The sequence below is a fragment of the Atractosteus spatula genome, chromosome 5, assembly GCF_055471065.1.
Source record: "Atractosteus spatula isolate fAtrSpa1 chromosome 5, fAtrSpa1.hap1, whole genome shotgun sequence".
Taxonomy (NCBI): Eukaryota; Metazoa; Chordata; class Actinopteri; order Semionotiformes; family Lepisosteidae; genus Atractosteus; species Atractosteus spatula.
Window position 1 is genome coordinate 28,313,382 of NC_142710.1, and position 23,398 is coordinate 28,336,779.

General features: G+C 38.0%; 1 protein-coding gene across 3 annotated transcripts in view; it reads left to right on the forward strand.

Annotated features, from left to right (window-relative positions):
• Positions 1 to 429: 429 nt before the first annotated feature.
• zfyve27 (zinc finger, FYVE domain containing 27) overlaps positions 430 to 23,398 on the forward strand; it is a 58,570-nt gene continuing 35,601 nt past the window's right edge. For 2 of the 3 annotated variants that reach the window (XM_088915859.1, XM_088915857.1), the window contains exons 1-10: positions 434 to 602; positions 1,169 to 1,213; positions 1,741 to 1,981; positions 2,179 to 2,249; positions 5,392 to 5,578; positions 6,111 to 6,206; positions 6,769 to 6,881; positions 13,443 to 13,567; positions 16,053 to 16,124; positions 20,372 to 20,513. In XM_088915859.1, coding sequence (XP_088771985.1) covers positions 1,746 to 1,981; positions 2,179 to 2,249; positions 5,392 to 5,578; positions 6,111 to 6,206; positions 6,769 to 6,881; positions 13,443 to 13,567; positions 16,053 to 16,124; positions 20,372 to 20,513 — 1,042 coding nt within the window. In that variant the 5' untranslated portion in view covers positions 434 to 602; positions 1,169 to 1,213; positions 1,741 to 1,745. Of the gene's footprint in view, positions 603 to 1,168; positions 1,214 to 1,740; positions 1,982 to 2,178; positions 2,250 to 5,391; positions 5,579 to 6,110; positions 6,207 to 6,768; positions 6,882 to 13,442; positions 13,568 to 16,052; positions 16,125 to 20,371; positions 20,514 to 23,398 lie in introns of all 3 variants that reach the window. The other variant, XM_088915858.1, reaches the window with a different exon arrangement.

The following is a 23,398-nucleotide window of genomic DNA, read 5'->3' on the forward strand; positions in this document are numbered from 1 at the left end:
GGAAATTCTTGAAAAGATCTTGAACCTGAAAGCTGTTAAATTAGTCTCACAAAGCCGCAGGGCAGGTTCCACCACCTTAAACTGGAATGGTTTTTGAGTACATTTAGCCAAAATGTTTAATAGATTTAGAAAGGATCTCAATTGTTTGTTACATTTTCTAATATCACATATTATTCATTTGATATTCAAAAGATGCTCTATTTAGTATTTAGTAAGATGAAGTTTTTATCTTTTCTATTTCTTTATCTTTTTCAATTTCTATTTAGCATTTAGTAATGTGATTCTAAGATCAATAAAGTCTAAGCTACAGGTACAGTACAGTATGCTCTACTTCCATGAGTGAAATACTGTATTCTCCACTAGTGTCTCTAAATCGATACATTCTGCAATCATGAGTAATTCCTGGTGTTGTACATCGATGGTTTCTGTGATCATCTCTACGAACTTATTGCGGAAGCTTGAAGTACTGGAGTTGTTTTGTATGTTTTGTTATCAGGCGTTTAAAGAAAACTGTTTGTTCCAGTTAGTTAAGGGTTTTAAATTTGACTCTTATAATAAGTGCGTTTTACAAGGATATACGGGTTATACGGCATCACGTTACGGTAAATAGAATATTTACAAAATTGCAGTTAAGTTGTTCAACTAGGTAATTCATTCAGCACTTTTATTTTTTTCTTATATAATGTATTGTTCTGTAAATTATTGACAAGGCGGTGGAATATAGTGCTGATTAGCTGTGCAAATGTCAAGGCATCTATTCGTGCAGGTTTAGCATCAATGTTGAAAACGGTACCTGAATTCAGTCCTGGTTAATTAACATCTAAATTAGAGCGGGGAGCTCAGTCGGTGTGCCATTCGCGAAGGGACAAGTTAGGAGATTTATTTAATCCTGAGAAGTACAAAGATAAAAAAAAGAAACGCATTTCAACTATAGAGCCTCTTCATGTACAGTAACTCCCACTTCAGAAGGAGAACAGAGATGAGAGGGGAAAAAGGTGGGCAAGTGAAAGAGACTGGAGGTGGGAATAGGAAGAGAGTGGGAATAATTAGGTAGAAATATGACGGACAAAGAGGAGGCATGATAGGCAGCAACCTGTAAATGTACTGTGTGATGAGACTGAAAGATGATTAGTCAATTGTTGAATCTAATTCTGACGTTTTTTTCTAGCACAGCTGTCTTGAATCCCTGCTATTGAAGGACACAGGCAGAGAGGTCAGTGTTTTGGGGATCACTAAAATGGTGGACTCTTGGTTTGGACAGACCTTTAATTTTTTCATCTTTGACAAGTTCCCCGAAACGGTCGACCATTCTTATTCCTGTTACCCTGATGTAAATGGCTGGACAAATGCAATGATTAACATGACTTTTTCTGCTCTTTCTGATTCTTAATGTGGAAGTATCTTCTGCTTGTTTGTCTTGTCAAGTCTGTCTCTCTTGTTAAACTGTTATATAGACTGTTATATACAGAGTGCAATATCCACAGTAGAAACAATGAAACAATGTAGTACCTGATTAACTGACTTGTGGTTGGTAAAGACGTGAGTTATTTTACAATTATGTCAGTATGGTACTCATGTAATTAGCTTTGATTGGAGCTTGTGTGTCTCCCGCTACCTCAGGACACAGCAGACTATTGGTGACATTCCTGTGAAAAGGAGACTTTTTTGCAAACTAAGTTAGAGAACCCACACTGATGTGGTGACAGGATTAACTGATGGCACCGCGCTGTGCATGTGCAGGCAGGATGCAGTCTGGAGTGGTGGCTTCTCTGGAGCTGCCACAAGGGGCCGCTGTGGCTGGAGATAGAGGAGACCCGCCAGAGCCGCCTCTGAAGGAAGCTGGGACATCTGAAATGTGTGATTTCAGCAGCCCCAAAGCGCAAACTTTTGATCTCTTCAACATGGTCATTTCATTCAAGAGGATGGGAATTTATTTGGAGCCCCTAAGTGATGCCTGGGATGTTCTCAAGTACATTTTGAGGTGAGTTCCATGTCAGTGGGCACTGACAGCACTGCTGCACTGTTCCTTACAGTGCAGGGTTACTAAAAAAGTCCCCCTTTGCTGACATTTCCTCAGCGTTCCTTTGCTGAGTTTGTTTTTGCTGATTAGATTTAAAATGTTTTGTTTCACCACTTTTTGGATTTAGACTTGACAGTTGTCTTGCTCTGTGTCTCTAGGTGGAAGATGCCCATTTGCTCCCTGCTATGCTGCATCACACTCAATATCCTTTTTCTAACACTTAATGAAGGTGAGACATTTGCACATGGTACATGGAGTAGCAGCAGTCATAATTTTCCCCATGCTCTGTCTTTTTGTGATCTTGTTCTTTTCAAAGAGTTTTACTAAAGTAATACAGCAGCACATTCAGTCCCTTAGCCCTTAGACACTGCCATCTAGATAGATACTTTATTGATCCCATGAGAGAAATAGCAGTGCAACAGCAGCTTAACACAGACAACACAGCCACAGTGTAACGAATGATACAATAATAATAATACAATACATACAATACAATCTAGAATGCAATCTAGAATGCACGAAGGGGCCATTGGTATCCTGGGCAGTACTGTGTCATGGCATTATAATTTTTTTTTTAATACTCCAGTGTAGGACTGCACTACTCTGTAAAATTTGCAAGGTGTTGCATTGAATCTTAAAGTACTACAGATGCATATGGTTATCAGATAAATTAGTACAGTTATGGTAATATTGCAATATGCCATCCAGTGAATCCTTAAAGTACTGCACTATTAAAGTCCTTACAATATTACATGTTTATGAACCCATTGGTGCTTTCCAGCACTAAGCATTCTGTGTGCATACTGTGTTGAGGCATGGTGTTGTTCTGTTACTAGCACAGCTCACAATATTGAGCAATACAATTGATATCATATCATGAAAATGTAAATGTATAAAATGCATTTTATATATATGGAATTTAATTCATATTTTTATATTAATTGAAGTAATGTCATTTTTTCGGGGGAACATTCTCACATTTGCTAGCTCTACACTACAGAGGTTCTCCCTTGCAAAAAAGTCTGCGAGCTGTGCTTTTCACTGTAACAACATAAACATGCCTTTTTATTCTGGTGATTTCATTTATTTATAATTTAATTATTGCTACATTTCATGTTAATATTAATGTGATATTTAATATATTTTTAAATAAAACTGTCAATTTATTGTTATTGTTTTATAAATAGTATATATAAACAACAAATAATTAAAATTCTATAAGGAAGTGAAATGAACCAGAAGTGTTTAGGAAATAAAACAATATTCATAAAAAAACACTGAATGAAACTTATACTATGTTACCGAGAACCACACCAAAACAAAAAATATTACAAATAAAAGTAATTTTGTCATAATTGTCATAAATTGAGGCATTGTGGCAAAAGTGTGGTGTCTGCTCCTTGAAGAGAATCTCTGGTGCTTAAAAACCCGGTAGAACACGGACAGTAGCTAACAGACTGTAGTATTTTTCTTAAAATGATCCATTTTTATATATTGGTGTACTGTTTACTTAAAAACAATAACATTATAGATCTAGACACTGTTTCATTCAGGACAATGATACAAACCCACTGCAGCAATAACGTGTATTAAAGCAGAGGGAATAAACTGGGAAAAAGCCAGCAGATTCCCCTAATTTAAATCCAGTAAAAATGGTTTGGCTGTCCCTCAAAGGCTACATTTGAAAGATGGCAAAACCAACCACAAAGCTAGAACTCATCACAGCAATTGGCAAGTTCTGGGATGAAGATCTGACCAAACAAATGTGAACAACTATATTAACAGACGTTTTTGTGTTCTTCCAAATATTGTAGAATGCTGGGGGGCGTTGAGTTATGCAAGTCTGTAAATGTGTAAGGTGAGAGATGTAATGTATTTGTTCTGTTTTAAAATATAAGTTTGTGTAAAGTTATATCGAAGCCTCTGGACATTTGTAAGCAGTTGTGAGTTAGTTCCCCTCTACAGGCTGTTTCACGTGTAATTACGTCCTTTGTCACCAAATTAGAACATCAAGAAAAACAGAATCTCTATGTGGATCTCATATCTCATGTTTTTTTTTTCAGTTTTGTAAAATAAACCGTTAAAATTAGAGATTCTGTGTGTGTGTGAAATTAACAACTCTTTATGTTCCTCCTGGTTTTGTTTTCTTTCAAATCACTGATGTTTAAAAGAATACTATTTGTGATTTTTTTCAGAATTTTTATTTAGATACTATTTATTACCTAATTGCATTTTTAGAAACCTTTTTGTTTATGTGCAGTTATGCAGAAGCTAGTCTATGGCGTAATCGCGGTGTACATGGGCTTACACAGTACTATTCAGTAGGTATTTATGTGAAGTACTGACATTCAAAGCAGAATACCACAAACTCATGTTTTGAAAGAGTCACTATGTATAATATATTTTTAATTATTACAATCTGAAAATGATCTGTTTTCTAATTGCTATTTATACACAATTACTTATGTTTATTGTATGTAACTAAAAACTGTAGTTCTAGTAGAGTTTTGCTAAATTGAGATATACAGTACCTCATTTGGAGTTGGGGTAGCAATGTGGTACCAACATCGTGTCTAAACAATGCTCTGTAATTATTGTATTTGATGAAATTTTCGCAAGTGCAGTAATGCATATAGTATGATTAGTGCAGGAAAGCACTAATGGGTAAATAAATATTTAATACTGTCAGGCTTGTGTGACAATCACACACAACAGCGGGACTTTAAATATTTACTACGTGGCAAATTGCAATATTAAAAATTAAATTGTTTTGACTAGTTTATAGTCATTCCATTGAAATTCTGAAAAATGCACAACCATTGTAGCTACAGTAGGTCATGTATTTTACTGTATATGTTTTTATAACACAGAAATTATGGGTTGTTTTCAATATATTTTCAATAATTATGATTATCATACTAAAAAACATTAAATGAAGCTACTTTTTCATTACTACTACTTTATCTAACTCAACACAAGTGCTACCTATTGATCTTTGAACAGTGAAGGGATAAATTCTGTATGCTAAAACGAGCCCAGGATACTGCAGCTTGCTTACCACTCATGTCAAGTTTGATATGCATTCCAGATGGCTGCATCTGTACATGGGAGTGAAAATATCAGTTAAAGTAATGTTTTCTTACATAAAATAAAAAAAAACTACTTTGTATGACAGTAGGGACATACAGTATGCAGTCAAAAGAAAGAATGCTTCTGATTAAACCAAAAGTAGTAGTAATAATAATTATTATGTTATTATCATTTTATTATTATCATCTGCTCCAAATTTGAACCCCACCCCAAATGAAATAAGGCTGTAGAAGACTAATGGAAACTGTTTGCTAATGGACTTGAGCTCTTGTCTCCTGCAGTGGCGTGGTTTTCCATGTGCCTCTTGTGTACCTCTGTCCCTGCTGCTCTGGGATATCTCCAGGACTGTTCCCGGGACAAGGCCCCTGAGCCCGCACTGCAAAGGAAAAGACACCATGCTGTGCAGAGACGAGACTTACAGACTGTGCACCTCTCCAGGAAGGAGGCCATGCTGGAGGTCAAGGGCTTGTGAGTACACCTCTTCTCTCTCTTGGCCTTTCTTTGGGTGAGAACAAGGTTCTGCTTCTGGTACTCTATGAAGTGTGGGCTTTTCAAGTACAAAATTTATCATCTTCCCTTGTCAAGCTCAACAGCTGAGCAAAGAATAGTCTGCATTGATGTAAAGCAGAATTCTCAGGATATCACTGAACATCTTAAAGGTCATCAAAGAATTCTTCATATAATTAACGTTCTATTCCGTGTCACATTTCGGGTATTGGCAAGGCTCTCAAAGGAGCTGTCGAGCAACATTGACAAACCACTGAGTGCAGTGTTGTCTGGTAAGACTTTACAAGTCTTGTAAAGCACTGCCTTTTTATAAGACACAGAGTGGCACATAGATAAATTCTGCAGACCTCAGAGGTAATCTTTGCTAATTTAGGGGTGATGTTAGTGTCAGCTGAAGAAGTGGCTGACTGTGGCAGTTGGTTCATTAGGAATGTGTCAGTGGAGCATGGGCCCTGAGTGAGCTCAGTGATTTTGAAGGCTGTTGTCATTGCAGGTTGGTGCAGCTGGATGAGATCCTGTCTCAGGCCTGCCTCACTGCAGAGTCCATGTACAGAGTACTCTACTGGGAGGATCACAGTGCCTCGTTCCTGTGAGTACCACCAGACCAGAATGAGATCAATTGTCCTGTAAATTAGAGTAAATGTAATGTAAATAAAACTAATCTGAATGATAGCACCCAGTGTTTTCCTGATAGGACATTTTTAGTCCATTAGTTGCTTTTATTTTCTTTAGTAGCAGTAGCATTCTTTAGTAGCAGATTGGAATTGCCTTTTGACAATACAGTATGTGAATAACATCTTCTGGCAGGTGTTAGAATGCATTTAGTCCTGTTTGTTGGTCTTAGACAAACTTTATTTTTCTGTGATTCCACAAATCAGTTAACTCCGTCCAATGTGAATTCACTTGCTGGGCTTGGTGTTTATGTTTATCTTGACAGACCATTCATAGAGCTTTTTGCAGTGCCTAGCTTTCTTAGATCTTAACATGCATACTATAAAACTGATAGAGGCCTTACAGTGCTGAACTCTCATTCAGCGATTTCTTTGTGAATTGGCTTCTCTGTACACCAGCACATTTCATTTTTATTTTGCTTGCTTTTTCTTTGCCTCCATGGCAGTGGCTCACCCTCCCTGTCTTATTTTGTGGTCAAGGTTTTATGGCGGTCTCCTGACAGGTCTGTGTCTGGTCTATGTTGTGCCTCTGTGCTGGGTCCTGGCAGCTGTCAATAACGCCCTGTTTCTGTGGAACAGAGATTTCTGTCGAGGTGAGTGGGGTGGGATGCTTGGAACAGGACAGAGTTCTCATACTGTTATAGATTTTGCATTTTGTCTAATGATCACGTTCCTTTTTGATTATATCGAAAAAAACATTATATCCATACATAGATTTCTACTTTTTGTGGTGTTGCCTTACCTTACATGTTACAGCACATTGTATCGATGTAATTGCAGTCCTGCTACATCTAATACATTTTTAATGGAATAACTAATATCATTTTGGTAATTGATTACAGTTCTTATTTCATTTTGGGAAATGTCACAAAATCTTTGAATGTTGTGCTGATGTTGCAGTTCACATTTTCTTCACTAGGAGGAGATGCGACTTTCTTAGCTAAACTGAGAAGTTATCCTTTAATTTTAAACACCAGATCAGTTGTTTCTATTTCATATAACTAATTACTACATTCAGTAGATGTCTTAATCCCTCAGCTATCCAAAGATACCATACCACTTTGTTTCCTGGGCCTTCACTTTCAAAAACAAAAAAATATGTAAATGATTTAAAATAATTTATTTGGAAATTGTTCAGTTCAGTATTCAGATGTACTACCTTCAGCTGTTGGATTTTTAGTAATGAACTGGGAAACAGGTATGTATGATGGATAGATTGATATACGTACATCATAGAAAATTCTGTATGATTTGACTAGGTGTAGCAACAGTGTTTTTAACCACAGCAGTTTTCTTCCAAGAATTTGGACATAGTTTGAATGTGTCGTGAGTAAGTGTTTCGTGCTTCATTTGTTTCAAAAAGGCTCACATGCAGTGACTGTTAAAAGGCAGTGACTTCAGTGCTAAATGTATTGGTCCTGCTGTTTCAAAATGACTAAAGTCCAATGTGGTATCTGACAGGGAGATTAAGGTGGGGAAGGGAGTGATGACTGTAAAAAGCAGCGAAGAAGTATGAATAAATGTCTACCCACGTTTATAGCCAACGGAACAAAGCTTTATTGCGAGAGCAGTAATTTTACAGTTTAACATAGCATTCAACTGGCTGCTTGTCCCGGTGCCGTAAATCATTATGTTAGAACATTTCACAGGATACAGCAATTATTGTCATAACACAGCTCTCTTAAAGGCATATTCAGTTTGCATATAATGCCCATTATATGACAGTGACTGCTGTCTCTCAGAGCCTGTCCCTAACCTACCTGCAGTATGCTATCAATCTAAAACCTTAGATGTAAAATCTGAGGTGATATGTGTATTTCCTTGTAAAATAAACTATTTATTTTTTTATACTGATGAACTATAACTGTAGTATCTGTTTCTGAATGTACTGACTAAAAATATTTAACCAGCTCTGAATCCCCCTTCCTCTGCGGTCCTTGGGCTGAAGAGACTTGTGACGGGGGAGTGCTCCTTTCCACTTGGAATCTCTGGAAATGAGATTCAGAGACCAGGAAAGCCCTGAATAGTTAAACAGGTGGCATAGTTACAACGTGTTGTTAAAGTCATTGAGTTGCAACCTGTGAATTGCCCCTTCCTCCTTTATTTCAGTAGTCAATATTTCCTGTACCCTTCAACTCTAGGGAGCCATTAACAGCTTCTTGTTTTTGGAGAAAATGTTTGACACAGGAAGAAGATGTGTCCCTCATCTCAGTCTCTGCATGTAGATGGAATTCTGTCAGCACAGTTCTTTATGGGGAGGATGCAATCTATCACTGATCCATAAATAAATCAGTAAGCACCAAATATCAAACTGCTTCACATTTGTGAAGTGGCAACAATGCGTTTTGTGACATCAGATGCGCAGGAAGAGGAGTGGTAGTGAAAACCTCAGCTGTCAGGCTGAGGTGTGGTACTTATCCCCCTGTATATTTATGTTAGCAGTTTGTTTTACAGCATAGGTTACAACATTAGCAGGTGGACATTGTAACGAATAATTCAGTAATGAACTGAAGGGGTCATCTTTAAAAGCTGCTGACAGCAGTGACAAGGATAAGTGGAGATGGTCGTGGCTTGATGGGTCAAGCCAGCTACGATACCAATGTTGTTAAATTTAGGAATCTGGTTATTTGAAATAAAACAGTGTACGGTGGCAATGGTAAACATTATGAATACTTTAATCACAAATATACACAACATTAACACAGCAGAACACTGCTATGCCAGGGACTGTTTTGGGGAAATCTTTTCTTACAGAGTGAAATGGAAATAAGCTGTCCCAAAAACGATACATGTACTGTATAAGCACATAGCAAAGGTTACTTAAGAGAAGAGGCCATTTGGCTGACCATCTATCTGTTTTCTGTATGCAGCGGGGGTATTGGCTTCAACACTGCAGCTAGGTAGCCTGTTCCACAGCTCTTTTTATATCAATTTGCCTCCTATTCTCAGTTTTAAGGGCACTTCCAGTGTATTTACACTGTCCTGCTTTGTGTTTCACTGTTAATTCTGAAGAAGTCCACCAGGCTGTCTTTGTTAGAAGCTTTAGGTATTTTGAATAATTGAATCAGATTCCATCTCAGTCTTCGTTGTTCAAGACTAAAAAGATTCTTTTACCTTAGTCAGAGTAAGATGTTAATCCCGGGAATATACCTTGTCTCTTTTCTTTGGACTAATTCCAGCAGTAAATGTAGAGGTTTAAGTAGGTAGGAACAAGTCAAGATTTATTCCATGCTGAAAAGAAAAGAAACACAACGTTTAGGCTGTGGAGCCTTCTTCAGGTGTGGAATGTGAATGTAGAGGCCTTGTTTTATTTCACATGTCATATACAGTGGGTATGGAAAGTCACCACCCCCTTTCAAAATGTTCACCTTTTGTTGCCCTAAAACCCAAAGAGAAGACAAATAAAATCAGACTTTTTCCAGTTTTATTTACAAATTGTACCTTGCAACATCCAAGTGAAAAAAGAAAGCAAACTTTCTGGGGAAAAAAAATGTAGAATAACTGAATAAGAGAACACCCTCCTGAGTTAATACTTGGTGGAAGCATCTTTTGCTTGAATTACAGCCTTGAGTCTCTAACAACTTTGCACACCTAGAGGGAGGAATATTTGCTCATTTCTCCTTACACAGTTGTTCAAGTTCAGTCAAACTGCGTGGTGTCCGTTGATGGACTGCCCTCTTCAAGTCATTCCAAAGATTTTTGATGGGATTTAGGTCGAGCTTCTGACTAGGCCACTCAAGGACATTCACCTTCCTGTCCTTCAGCCACTGTACAGTTGTTTTGGTGGTGTGCTTTGGGTCATTGCCATGTTGAAAGGCGAACCATCTTCCCATTTTCAACTTCCTGGCTGAGGGCTGCAGGTTTTCTTCAAGAATTTGGCTGTATTTTGCACCATCCATCTTCTCTTCTATCCTGACAAGTGCCACAGTCCCAGCTGAAATGAAACACCCCCACAACAGGATGCTGCCACCACCATGGCTTACTGTAGGAATGGTGTTCTTTGGATGGTAAGATGTATTGGGTTTTCGCCAGACGTACCGTTTTGCATTCTGGCCAAAATGTTCGATTTTGGTCTCATCTGACCACCGCATCTTTAAGGTGCTTTTTAGCAAAACATAAACGAGACTTGATGTGGCTTTTTTTAAGGAGTGGCTTTTTCCTTGCCACCCTCCCATACAGATTTGTGGAGCACTTGTGATATTGTTGTCCCATGCACACAATGACCACTTTGCCATGAAGGCCTGTAGCTCGTTCAAAGTTGTCATCGGCCTCTTGGTAGCCTCTCTGATCAGTCTTCTTGCTTGGTCATGCAGTTTGGAGGGACGGCCTGATCTAGGCAAGGTTTGGGTGGTGCTATACGCTTTCCACTTCTTAATGATGGTCTTAACTGTGCTCCATAGGATACTTAAAGCCTTTGAAATCTTTTTATACCCATCACCTGACTTGTGCCTTTCCACAACTTTATCTCAAAGTTCTTTTGAAAGCGCCTTTCTGTCCATAGCGGATTCTTTGTTTTGAAATGGATTTCCAAGCTCTGAAATCCTCTAGAAACAGCTGTTTTTATTCTGATCTAATCAAACTCGCCACAGTTTAAGGCGAGAGCCAATTAGTTTGTTGTGTGATCTGTAAGGTGATTGACCTGAGCAAGTTTACAAATGCAGTTGTAAAGGGGGTGTTCACTTATCCAAATAAGGTATTTTACTGTTGTAGTATTAATTTTTAGAATGTTTTAGAATTTTATTTTCACTTGGCTAATGTAGGTTACTGTGTGTAAATAAAAATGGAACAAGCCTAATTTAATTTGTTTTTATTTTCAGAGTGTCGTACAACAAAAGGTACACATTTGAAAGGGGGTGGTGACTTCCTGTACCCACTGTATTTACTATAGGACCAGGGAGCAATTACTGAGGAATATCCAATATTCATGCAAAATAATTGGCTGGTTCTCACTGTGTTGCTCAGATGTGTTTATGATGGCTTCAGATGACAAAATATATTCAGCACTGCATTAAAAGTGGCATTGAGACACAAAATACAATTAAATCAGCCTGTGTAATGCATGTTTATAAGGTTTTTCATCAGGCCATACTTCAGATCACCATTCCATTAAGCATCATTCCTAATTTTAATGATATATGTAAAGGACTCAAGAAAAGTAATGACACAGGCCATTTTATGGGAGGTCATGTTCACAAGACAGGTCATTGATATTTTATTAATATGATACAAAACATAAGTCAAATTATGTTATTGTGCCTACGTAGAGAGAATTAGTTAAAGGTTAAATACAATACAGGTATTACAGTTATTTGTAAATCTTAAAATTAAATTATGTTGTGAGAAACACAAAGTCTGTTGTATTTATGCTGCTGTGAGGTTGGGCAGAAAGCTGATGTAACTTCACCTCTGAATGCTTCATCTGACAATGTTGACATCAGATACAGTCCAGGGTACTAACACTGCTGGAGAATAGTCCCTTGGGAGTCAATGGAAAGCTAAATGTCTATCATAATTGTAGTTGTGGTGATCATATAAGTGAAATCCAGAATAGTTCTAGTGTTGTTATTGATACCAAGTGATACCAAATTACAATGAAAAATTCCAAGTCACGGCGATTGAATTAAATATATCATGACCAATCCCATAAGCTCCTTGTACCATTTATTCACCTACTATTCCTACTGTATCCTTTCGAGTATCATGTTATGAATGGTTAATTCTTTGATTTTATTTTCTGTGACTGAAAGCTTTTTCATATACCAAATTAGTAATATTTAAGAAACTGTTAGCTAGCCCTAAGAGTTTGATTGTCGGTATAGTCCGTCTGTTAAAATTACAAGCCTTGAATAGCTTTTTTTGTAAAAGTCAAGTTAAGAAATGATTCGGAAATTAAATTTTGATTGTGATTCAAAGCGGCTTAGAATGTGTCCTTGGCAGCCTTTAAAGCTCTCGACCATGACATAAAATTTCAGTCAAAATGATCACCGCAGACTTCACAGCAGTCTTGTTGCTGGGCTCTCTAAGCAGAATGCAGGCTCTGGGCTTTATACAGTATCTGCCCCAGAAGCACCTGTCTACCAGCAGGAATGCTTTCTGTGTTTCTTTGAAATTGATACCCTTGTGTTTAAGCTCTGAATGAGCACATTTTCTCATTGGCAAAAGCAAAAAGTCTGTGAGAGAAATTTGTAAGCATTTGGGGATTTATTGGTGTTTTAATTATAATTTTAACATAGAAGGAGTCGAGGAATCCGTTTATGAGTCAGGTTTATTTTTAACTGAAATGGTTGCTTAATTGTGTTGCATGGGACAAAAAATTAGTGTAAAAAATTAGTAAATCTATACATGTTCACCTTTGTGAGTGAAGAAAATGGACTGTTTGCAGACAAAACTAGAATAGACATGCTCCCGTTGGAATTCTGTGCAGTTTTCTGTCAAGCGTTAAATGGACTTAATGTGGTGTTTGCATTCGCCTGTAAACTTTATAGTAAGTCATAGAAAGCACTTTCGTTTTTTAATGGACAAAACTAATAACTCAACAATGACAAAATACATCGCATAAAATCTCCTATTTGTTGAAAACATGTGCTTTCAATTTATAAATGCAAGTGATATTTTCTTGCTACCCAGTAAAGTTCAGATACACACAACCACATTTGTATTAAAGGGCACCGTTTTATTTAAAAGAACAGCAAAAAACGTTATACAAATTGTCCGTCACTAGTATTCAGTCAGTGGAATGATAGATCAATAATACTTATTGAAAAGGAATTCAGTATATGGGAAAAATATTTAAGTGGTTAGGCATTTAGGTTAGAGGCCGTGGCAATTAAATTGATTTCATTTGCTTATTACTGCTTGTTTCTTACTGGCTTAATGACCGCTTCAAACACCGGGTCCATTCATGTCTGGGTATGGGTTGAAAAAAGCACACAGAATTCTGGCGGGAGTGTAGACTGGGGAAGGACAATTGTAAAAAAGATAAGATTAATCCTGATTTATCTCAAGCCAACCTAAAGATTCTCCAGTTTAACGTCTGTTTAAATCCTGTTGTTGAGATGGGACCTTGATCACTGTCTGCAGCTTCCCCTGCTTCACTGTGAAGTGAACTGTCTGACTCCACAAGATGCTCAAGGTGTTTTGTCTCCCTACAACAGTGGTCTTGGAAATCAGGGAGTCATTCCATCAGGGTCGGCTCAAATCCCCAGAGGGAGAGACTGAAAACCCAGTGCTGGAACTGGGAGGGCTGGCAGACCAGACACCAACTCCCACCAGTGTGGAGGTAAGCATTGCTAATAGGCCCTACCATGTATGAGTGGCTCTACCTGCAACTGTGTACTGAATTGGTATGGTAAATTTTTCAATGGTGTTCAGTATACAGAAGATAAAACTAATAGATCTGTTTGACTACACCAGTTAAACATGAATTAGCCTCCAAATATGTTCATCTTTTAAAGAAAGTGTACAGTAGGTGCACATTAGACGTTTTCGACATATCTGAATCAAAATATAATAAAAAGTTGTAAATCAAAATAGTGTTCTTTAGCTGTTGCATCAACTTTCCTAAATCAAGACCCTAGGGAATAGTGCATTTATTCCTGAATGTGCAACACTAATTGTTGCCCACAGAAGCCACTGTAGTGTGTTGATTTTCAGGCTGTCATGCTCTTATTAGTGGTGCTGGAATTTAAGCAGAACTGGAGTGAAATCATTGAGTTTAAATAACCCTGCAATTAACCTCCTGAAATGGAGAAGCCCCCAGCAGAAGTTTAGTGGGTATTCCCATGAGCTCTGTGTCTCCTTCCTTCCTGCTGTCTTCACCAGCAAGCAGGGCTGTAAATAACCAACGAGAGCTTAGTGTATGCAGACCAGGGCCTGCTTCAGAGGGAAATGTGCAATACTGTTTTATCAGCACAAAAGCATAGCCTGTCTGTGGCACTTGTTCCAAGTCAGGACAGATAAATCACCCCCACAGCCTACATGCTTCATGATGTAGCTTCATTAACATAACTCAGATTTCTGTGATACTAGTAGTAAATTAGTACCTAGCAGGTGGTTACTAGTAGTAACGATGCTCTGTATTAAAAATTAATGTGAAATTGTTAGGATGTGGCACAGAAAACCAGTCCTTCTAACTCTGTTCTTCTAACCCTTTTAAAGCACACATTCAATTTGGATAAAGCAAACAGGGATATCTTGGTTTCAAGTTGTTTTAGCCTATTTTTGTTGCTAGCCATGTGTATGGGAGAGTATGTTTTCAAAACTGTTGTTTGCTTTCTCCAAGTGATACCAACAAAACTGTTAAGCTACTGACACTTCTGAAATCTATCACTCCGTAAAGCCACAATTAACAGATGTGTATCTTTCTAAAAATAAAGCCAGCATTTCTCAACATTCTGCTATTGCAAAGGCATGAAAAAGTTATGTTGGCATTCTCAATGTAGGCGTCAGTTTTTGTAAAAAAAATGGGAGATCAATTAAATTCACAGTATGACATTCCTCACATTTATGGCAGTATAATCATAATGTTACTATTCTCAGATTTATTTTCATGTTTACTCTTCTTTATAGTTTGCAAATCTTTAAGATATCCAGTAACACCTCTTTGTGAAATTCTGACTTTCTGTAATTTTGCCAGTTCTGCCAAAATTGGCTCAAACATTAGAAACTGGACATTTTAGGTCCACAATTTATGGTTTCTACCTTGATTGTTGTTGGTCAAAATTATGTGTTTTTATTCACAGACTCATTGACAGATTTTGACAAAGGCATACTATTGTTTGTTCCAATGTATTTGTTCATGTGCTTGATGCTTTTCAGCCCATTTTCAGTTTATCTTTCCTCTTCAGTGTTCATGTGCCAGCTGTAGAATATCTTTATTATGTTTATTCGCAAAGGACATAGTGGACAATTATATGTCATTGTACAGTTTGTCATACTTCGTAGAAGTTGCAATTTTATAATTTCCTAGTATGTTCTCCATCATTTGAATATTTATTTATGAAGACCCTTGCAAGATTATCCTTGTCACCCCTCATTTCAATGGATTGATTATTTTAGGGCATACTAAGGTTTAGGTTTTACTGTATATTATTATGAGCCATTCTTTTAACATTGTACTGAATACTTTGGCTACCAGATGGCCTGTAGTATTGAGTGTGGTAGTGTAGCTTGGTTTATACCAAATCCTTTGGAGTAGTGTGGTTTTGAAAAGATTCAGCTGGAAGGAGGAAGCAGTTAAACTGTAAGTTGATATTTATAGCTCAACAAACCTCAGCAGCTGTACACGCTGGGTGCTCAATAGCCTGTAAACTCAAATGCTGTCAGGACCCACACCACAGGAGAGCTGGCCTGCACATGTGCACAGATGTGTTGCCAGCAGAGTTCTTAGGCAGATGTGTCACCAGGCTGACACTGTCATCAGGCTAACATCTGGAGACCACCACAAACCAGAAGCCACTGAAGAGCACTGCCAATCTTGGTGCATATGCTGTGAAAAATAGGCAGTGCTGAATTGCTGGGGTTCTGTAGAACTGTATAATTGTGGTCAACATTGGGAAAATGTTCAGGCCCTTTTTTCAAACCAACACTTCACTTACAGTAGGACACTTTGGCCAGAACCGCTTTACTCTAGGTTGAAACCTAATAGACCATGAGATGGTGAGTGTTGTGGTATAAGGATATAATCCAGGAGGCAGTGCTTGTTGGATGTATGTTGAGGCATGTGAAGGGCAATTTATTGTCTTTGGTTCTTGTTCTTTGTACAGGATCTCTCACCGGGGAGCATTGAGGAAGCAGAGGAGGCAGAGCCTGATGATGACTTTAAAGATGCAATTGAGGTGAGGGCACACTTTTTAAGTCAGTACCAGCTGTATTCCTCTGGCACTGGTAATAAGAATTGTGAATAACAACATTGTGGTCATTATAACCAAATTCTGCTTTACACCTGATCAAACTGTGTGCATGTACTCTCCAGTCAGTGTGTAGCATATTCAGCACATTCATTGTCGTGCAAAACAAACGCTCACTCTCGAACTTAAATATGTGCAATCCTGTATCATCTTACAGTATGTGATTCTGTACCCACAAATTCCTTTACAAACACACCTGCAGAAGAATGTCATATGCTACCACATGCCGGCATTGAGTAATTGTATACTAGTAGAGATACACGCGTTAGTAAGAATCTACTTCAGATCGAGGGTTTTATCTCATAGCCCTCGCAGAGCAGCTGTTGATGAGGAAGGCTGTGTGGGTGGCCCTCTGCAGAAGTACCTGTGTTTTTGGCGTGGTGTGGCGTGGGTGGGTGAGTGCTGACTGGTCCAGGTGCTGACAGCATGGCGCGTGTATTTCATGTCCAGCTGAAGAGTCCAGTCCCAGCCAGCTGTGTGTAAAACCTAAAGGAGACTCTCCAGCCAGAACAAACACTCTCCACAGCAACTCCTCAGAGGAGTGGGAGGGAGGGGAATGTCTCCCCACACATGCACATACCAGCAAGAAGAGAAGAGAAACTGTGGTCTTTACAGCAGATCAAAGTAACAGTTAATGTTTGTATGAGGAGGACCACTTCACAATATCTGTGAAATATTGACACTATAGTTGTATACTCTAAAAGTACCATTATACTGACCTTAAAGAAGGCAATAACTTTGTCGTTGTGGGAGTTTTTATTGTGTTAAACATACAAAAGATTATTTTCAGTCTTTGACTGCCTTTAAGCATTGACTGTGTGATATCACTGTTTAAAATGTTGTGGGATCCCATCCCAAAGACGGAGCAAATGCCTTTGAATTGGAGGCCTCTTCTAATGTTTACTTTGTTTTACTTTGCTCTCCAAGGAGCCGCCTATGATACTGCCGGTAAGTATGCAGCTCTCCCTAGAGCCGGAGAGAGAAAACGTTCGGGAAGGTTGTGAAACAATGCCCTTTAAACACTCTTTCCAAAGATCATAGCTTGAAGAAACAACTGAGAATGCATTGAGATACTTTTTCCTTTTTAATGCACTGCTGGTCCAGATGACATTATGCCAAAGAATGTGAGAGTCTCTGGGAGTTGTTGATCAGAGAGAGATTTGAACTCAAATGTTTTTTCTTAATTGTTATAAACTCAGTTTTTGGGGTGAAACATGCTTTAAAAAACTAAGAGCTATAAAAGTGAAGGAAAACAAGTACATTTTTTTCATTTTTGCAATAAATCTCTTCCCATTATTTCTGTATCAGAAATAAAGTCTATAGTAGGTTGCAGTCTTTCAATTATATAAAGATTAAGAAGGAATATTTTAATATTAGTTACCTTTTTGCAAGATGTTGTACTGCTTACAAAAATGTAATGACACTGGTGTACAATGAAAATGCATTAGTTTTGAGTTTTACAACGGTAGTTCATTGGTCACATAAATAAGTATATTAATTATTTGAGGTAGCATTGTTTTTTGGGATGATTTAGTTCAATTAAAATTAATTTAGATTCTTAAACAGACATTCAAAAATACATTATTTTAATTAATATGTCAATGAAGGATATATTCAACCAAACTCCACTTACATAATGAAGATTGGCTAGTTTCAATGAGCATGACTGAGGGTAAACTGTCTGTCAGAGAAAGTCCTGAAATAATGTTCTGAGATGAGATGTTCAGCTTTAACAATCAGCACATTAATCCCAAAGGAACCATGGACCCATCAGTGTGAGGAACAGGATTAAACCCATCCTGGTCCTTCTGATGCACCAACATAATAATTTTCAGACTGCAGTGGCTAAAGCATGTGCAATTACAGGAAGAAATAAGCAGTATCACATGATTGTAATCACTATTAGTGCGAAAATAATCTCCATGCTCAAAGGCCTTTCAAGGTAATGTTGACAGCTGAGAGACAGAAGCACCATCATCTGTGGGCCAGAGAACATCTGAGGTGGAAGCAGAAAGAGTAGTGGAATGTTGTGTTCATTGATTGTACAGTATGTCATTTTGCCCTTGAGGAGACTGAAGACAGCATGTGTGGGGAAGTCAGAATAAGGCAGAATAAACATTATGCCTGTTAGAATAAGGTTGATTTTGCAATTATTCAACCAGTTGACATGGTGACATGAGTTTGTTGATATTGGAGAAACGCAGGAACACCTTTATTGTACGTTCACTACAGTTTTATTGCTCAGCAGTACATTAAGAAATTCTTGGGGCCAATAGTTTTTCCATTCCTGCAAGCCAATCAAGAAGCAACGATTTTCCAGCAGGATCCTGTGAGACCTGTGAGACCTGTGAGACCAGTGCTAGGATTACCGTGGCATGACTTCACAAAAACAGTACCATGAAAGCCTTTTTCTCATTACCCTCTCCATGAGTTCACTAGAACATCTTCAGGATCAAGTCATCAACATACCAAATCCATCAACAGGAGACAACAGTAACCAACCTGCAGCTGCATGAGAATAGTGGTGCAAAGCCTCACAGCAACCTGTCCAGAGGCTGATCAGGTCTATGTATCAGTGCTGCCAGGATTGTTTTCAGTCTTAGGGAGCTTATACCTAATACTAATGTTTTCATTTTGACAGTGTCAAATTTCATACTGTAAGTAATTGTTCACATATTTTCTGAATATTTTTGTATTTCTGTTTAAGTTATATTATACCTCTATTAGACCTAAGTGCTGAGTTTTGTTTGTGCACCTGTGTAATATCATGGAGGGACTTTTTTTTTTACTATTTCTGTTTTTTATTGCCACCACTGTAAAAAAGAAAGTACGGTTTTCAAATATTTTTGTATAAACTTGTATTTCACTTTATGGTGGCTCATGTTTATTTATGAGAAGTTGAGGAGACAAAATGCTTAAATGCCTTTTGTAAACAATGAAAACACTTAAGACTTGTCGTAAACATTATTTTATTTTTTAACTTAATGGAAATTTCATTAAGATTAATGAAATGGAAAACCAACTGAAATGTGCTTTAAAAATGAGGATGTAAACTACACGCTTTGTTTTCTTCTGCTTTCCAAGGAGCCACCGCTGGCTTTGATGGTAAGTTCCCAGACTCTTTCAAGGAGTGAGGCAAGGGGAATGGCAAAAGGAAATAAGAATGGTTTGCATTGCTCATTTTGAAGAACTGAGTGTTTTCTGTTTCCTTATCTTTAAGTTTATATACAACAGATAGTGATACGAGCTTTACTCTTTTTCAAGGGCCTGAAGAGGAAAGTGACTCTATTATAAAATGGCAACTTCAGGTTTTTTTATCCACTCTAGCTAGGGATCTGACAGTAGCCATCTGTAACTCTCGTGGTCCTGAATAACAGGTTATTTTTAAAAGCATATCTTTTTTTAATCTCCATATTTATAGATAGCTTTTGCTCTCCAACAAAGAACTTTGTTTCTTGGACTTTATTTGTAGAGACAAGCCACTGTACAGTATGCATACCCAGTCAATGCATAAAACTTAGTATTTATCCTGGGACAAAGCAAGTGGGTTTTCAAATGCCGGTGGCTTGTACTGTGTCTATTGTGGCTTTTTTAGTTCTTAAAGAGAGGCAGTGTGTGCTGCTGCCCTTTGCAGTACATCGGCAGTGACTGGCAAGGATTATTTATACCACTGTAAGGCGACAGGTCTGTGAAGTCTGGGAGCAGCTAATGAGTTTACCAGTCTTCCCAGGGGACTGAAGATCCCGCTAGTGATCAGGGCCTCCAGCCCTAGATGAGTTATTGGTTCTGTTATTTATATAGGTGAGACTGAATGCCCATTTGCCAGGACTGTTCTTGCAATCCCTGCATGTTTGTTTGGAGAATCAGGTCTTCCTAAGGACCAAGGTGCCTCAATTCCATTCATGTGCAAGAACAATCCTGTACCAAGGTGTCTCAGTCTAAAATGGCATGCCATTGCAGTTCTCTTGTTTTCACTGGTGACTTTGTAGGGAACGGGTAAGAGATCTCCTCTCCAAATCAAAACTGACTCTTTCATGGGCTGACAGAGAATCACTTTATACTGTACATTACTGGCACTCTTCCCTGTTATGGAAGGATACAGCTTTCATTTGGATACTATAGCCTAAACCCCACCTGATGGGAGAAGTTGTAACTTCTATGTGGTTTCTCTGCAGGAGGAAGATGAAGTCTTACCCGGTGCTGCTGACTTTGATATGGCCCCTGACAATGGCCTTCTGAGTAGGAATGAGCCCATCCGCAGTAAAGTGTCCAAACTTACTGAGAAACTTCGCAAACGCTACCCTACCAACAACTGTGGTATGTAATGGAATGAAATAACTTCATGCCTTTTGTTTTTATAAATGAAATAACTTCAAACACCAATTTATTTAAGACCCTCAGTCACTCCTGTTGCATTGTTTTTGTTTGTTCCAAACCCCTGAAATTTAAAGGCAAGGCTGCTTTCTCTTGAACCTCTGCTCTGAGCTCAAGGCTGCATTGTCTTTTACTTTCTCATTCTCAGTGCATGTGCAGCACCAGTAGGCCTCATGGATTTCTAACATAGTCACTTAAACTTTATTATACTGTGCTGGCTGATAAATTCCGTGAGATTAGCTCTATTCTATTCTTAAATTACTACGTGAATGCTGATTCATGGATATAGTATGGAGCAGCTTTAAAAGTCCTAATCTAATTTTAAAAACTATAAACAACTAAATCATTTTTTAAAATTTCAGAGCATGAAATTTGAATGACTTTTTTTTTTAGTTTCTATACACCTGAACAGCAGCCAAATGCACTGCAGGAGGCTTTTGGAAGTTGGATACCTTAACCTTTCCCTCTCTGTTAGTACAGAGAGCAGACCAGGCTGAAAAAAAGCAATATCAAATCCAAAGCAGCAGAAACTTTTCCATGTAACCTTGGGGGATTATCTGATATCTGTTATATGTCATCTTATATATTGAAGCAAGTCAGATAGGCTCCAGTGAACAATAGGCATTTCAGGATGTCTAGCATTGATGTCCAGTGTGAGCAGTGTTCAGTTCAGGACAAAGCTGCAGAGGCATCATTTTGCTCTTTTTTATATAAAAATATCTAAGAATATTTGATTTTTTATCAAAATACATTTTTAAAATGCATTCACTTTACAACATATCCAAACAATAAGAGAAATGCATATTCAGCATCTTTCAAAACTAATTCAGTTACTCTTGCGCTGTTGTGGTAACCTGTCAGATGTCCTTTTTATTACTAACTTGCATCAGAAAACAACATTTCAGACCATAATGCAGCTGGACATCTTACAAAAGACGAGGGCAAACAATATGGAAGCAGAAGCTGTACATCCACCATTTGTTCTCTGATTGGAGAGGAGTTTAAAGAAGTAGAAATTTTGTTTGTGTTGTTTAAAAATATTTATTCAGCAGCATTTTGGTGTGTGCTGTGGGTTAATAAGTGGTTTCCTGATCAGATATGTAGCACATACCCCATAACAGAGACCAGCAGAGGTCAGTGTTGTACAGTGGAAAGCAGGCCAACACCAGCCATTCAGACTGCATTCGCATGTTTTGTCCATAAGGCCTCATAACTTACATGCTTCAGGGAAGTCAGTTTGCATCACTACCGATAAAACTACCCTTAAGAGAGGAGAACAAGCTGCACAGTACCTTCTGATAAAACAAAATGACTCATCTTTGGAGGAATGTAATCACCAGACTGTAGGTTTTTTTGTCTTTGTAAATTTAGCATTGAATGTGAGTGTGTGAGTCTGCTACTTGAAGTTTAACGGATGATGAGCGTAATTCACAAAGCAGTCTGGGTCTTCTAAGGGAAACTACTAATCAGACTGTGTGATTGGCATTTGGTAGCATTTCAGTGTTCTTGGCTGTACATTTATAGTGAAAGTGTTCTGCATTTTTGTATAGCATATAACCCTTTGTGTGATTATCTTCTGTGTTTTGGTTAATCTGTTAACCCAATATAACTACTTGTAAAAGCTTTTTGACTACTAATATTTACAAAAGAGAAAAAATAACTACTGTTTCCAGAATAAGATTTTAATACCCTTTTGTGTTCAGACATTTTCCTTGGAGATGGCCAGCTTTGCTACCTGTTTTTTTTCACAATAAGAACTTTACTAAACCTGTCAAAGTTAGTAATGGCTTAGAATGTTTTTTTTAGAACTGCAGGAGAAGTGCTGGAGCTTCAGGGATAATTTAATTGGTGTGATGATGAAAAACAGCCTTACTATTCAGTTTGGATTCTGTGTATTTAGAAATACTTTTTGACCAAGTTCCAGGAAAGAAAGGGGTTAAGAACACAGTCTAATTGTCTTTAAATAGTCATTAGTCTGTTGTAACTGCCGTTAAACATACTTTTAACATAAGTGCTGTTAGGCTGTGGACCTCTGAGGATGTATGGCTGATAAGTGAAAAGGGTAGGACACAGCTGCTGGGGAGTTCTGTGATCTCTTTAACATAGAGAAAAGATACCTAGCCTTTTGTGAATTTAATACTTCATTGCCAGTAGTAATAAGCATAATAAGATTAATTAAAAGATGTGGTATTGATGTCTAGATGCATATTCCAGCATAAAAAATTCTCCAGGAGAGTTACTGTAAACTACAGTAATTCTTGGAGAAGTCTAAAATCTTTGACAAATAAATTAACTGATGATGGTCTACAGGCTTTTAGTGCACAAACGAGCAGCACTTACACATCCTGTTTCGCCATATATAATCCTATATAATCTCGGTAGAAACCTGTGTTTCTCATCATGTTTGATATTAATTGTTTAACAATTACTGGGAGATACAGTGAGGACTACCAGAGACATTCTTGTGCTTGTCTCCCTCTATCTGTCTCCCTCCCATTTAGCAGAATAAGATCATGGGGCTGCTGGTGCAGTGGGGGAAATACATGAAGGGTTCCCACAAGAGTAGAACAGCCACTGATGCAGAACATTGAGGTTTGATCGGCCGTACAATACACTTTTGGTCTAGCACATCTGTGCAAAACCCAGAAGCCCTAATAATTACCTGTCATGAAGTTAGGTAACAACATTCTTGTTTGTATTTTTGAAGAAAGTCAGAGATGCTGGGGGTGACGTTTTTAGCTCAGGAATGATTAACCTTATCATCGTGTGCTGCAATAACTGACCTGTAACATGTTTTCCACAGTCACAAAGCGATAACAGGCTCATTG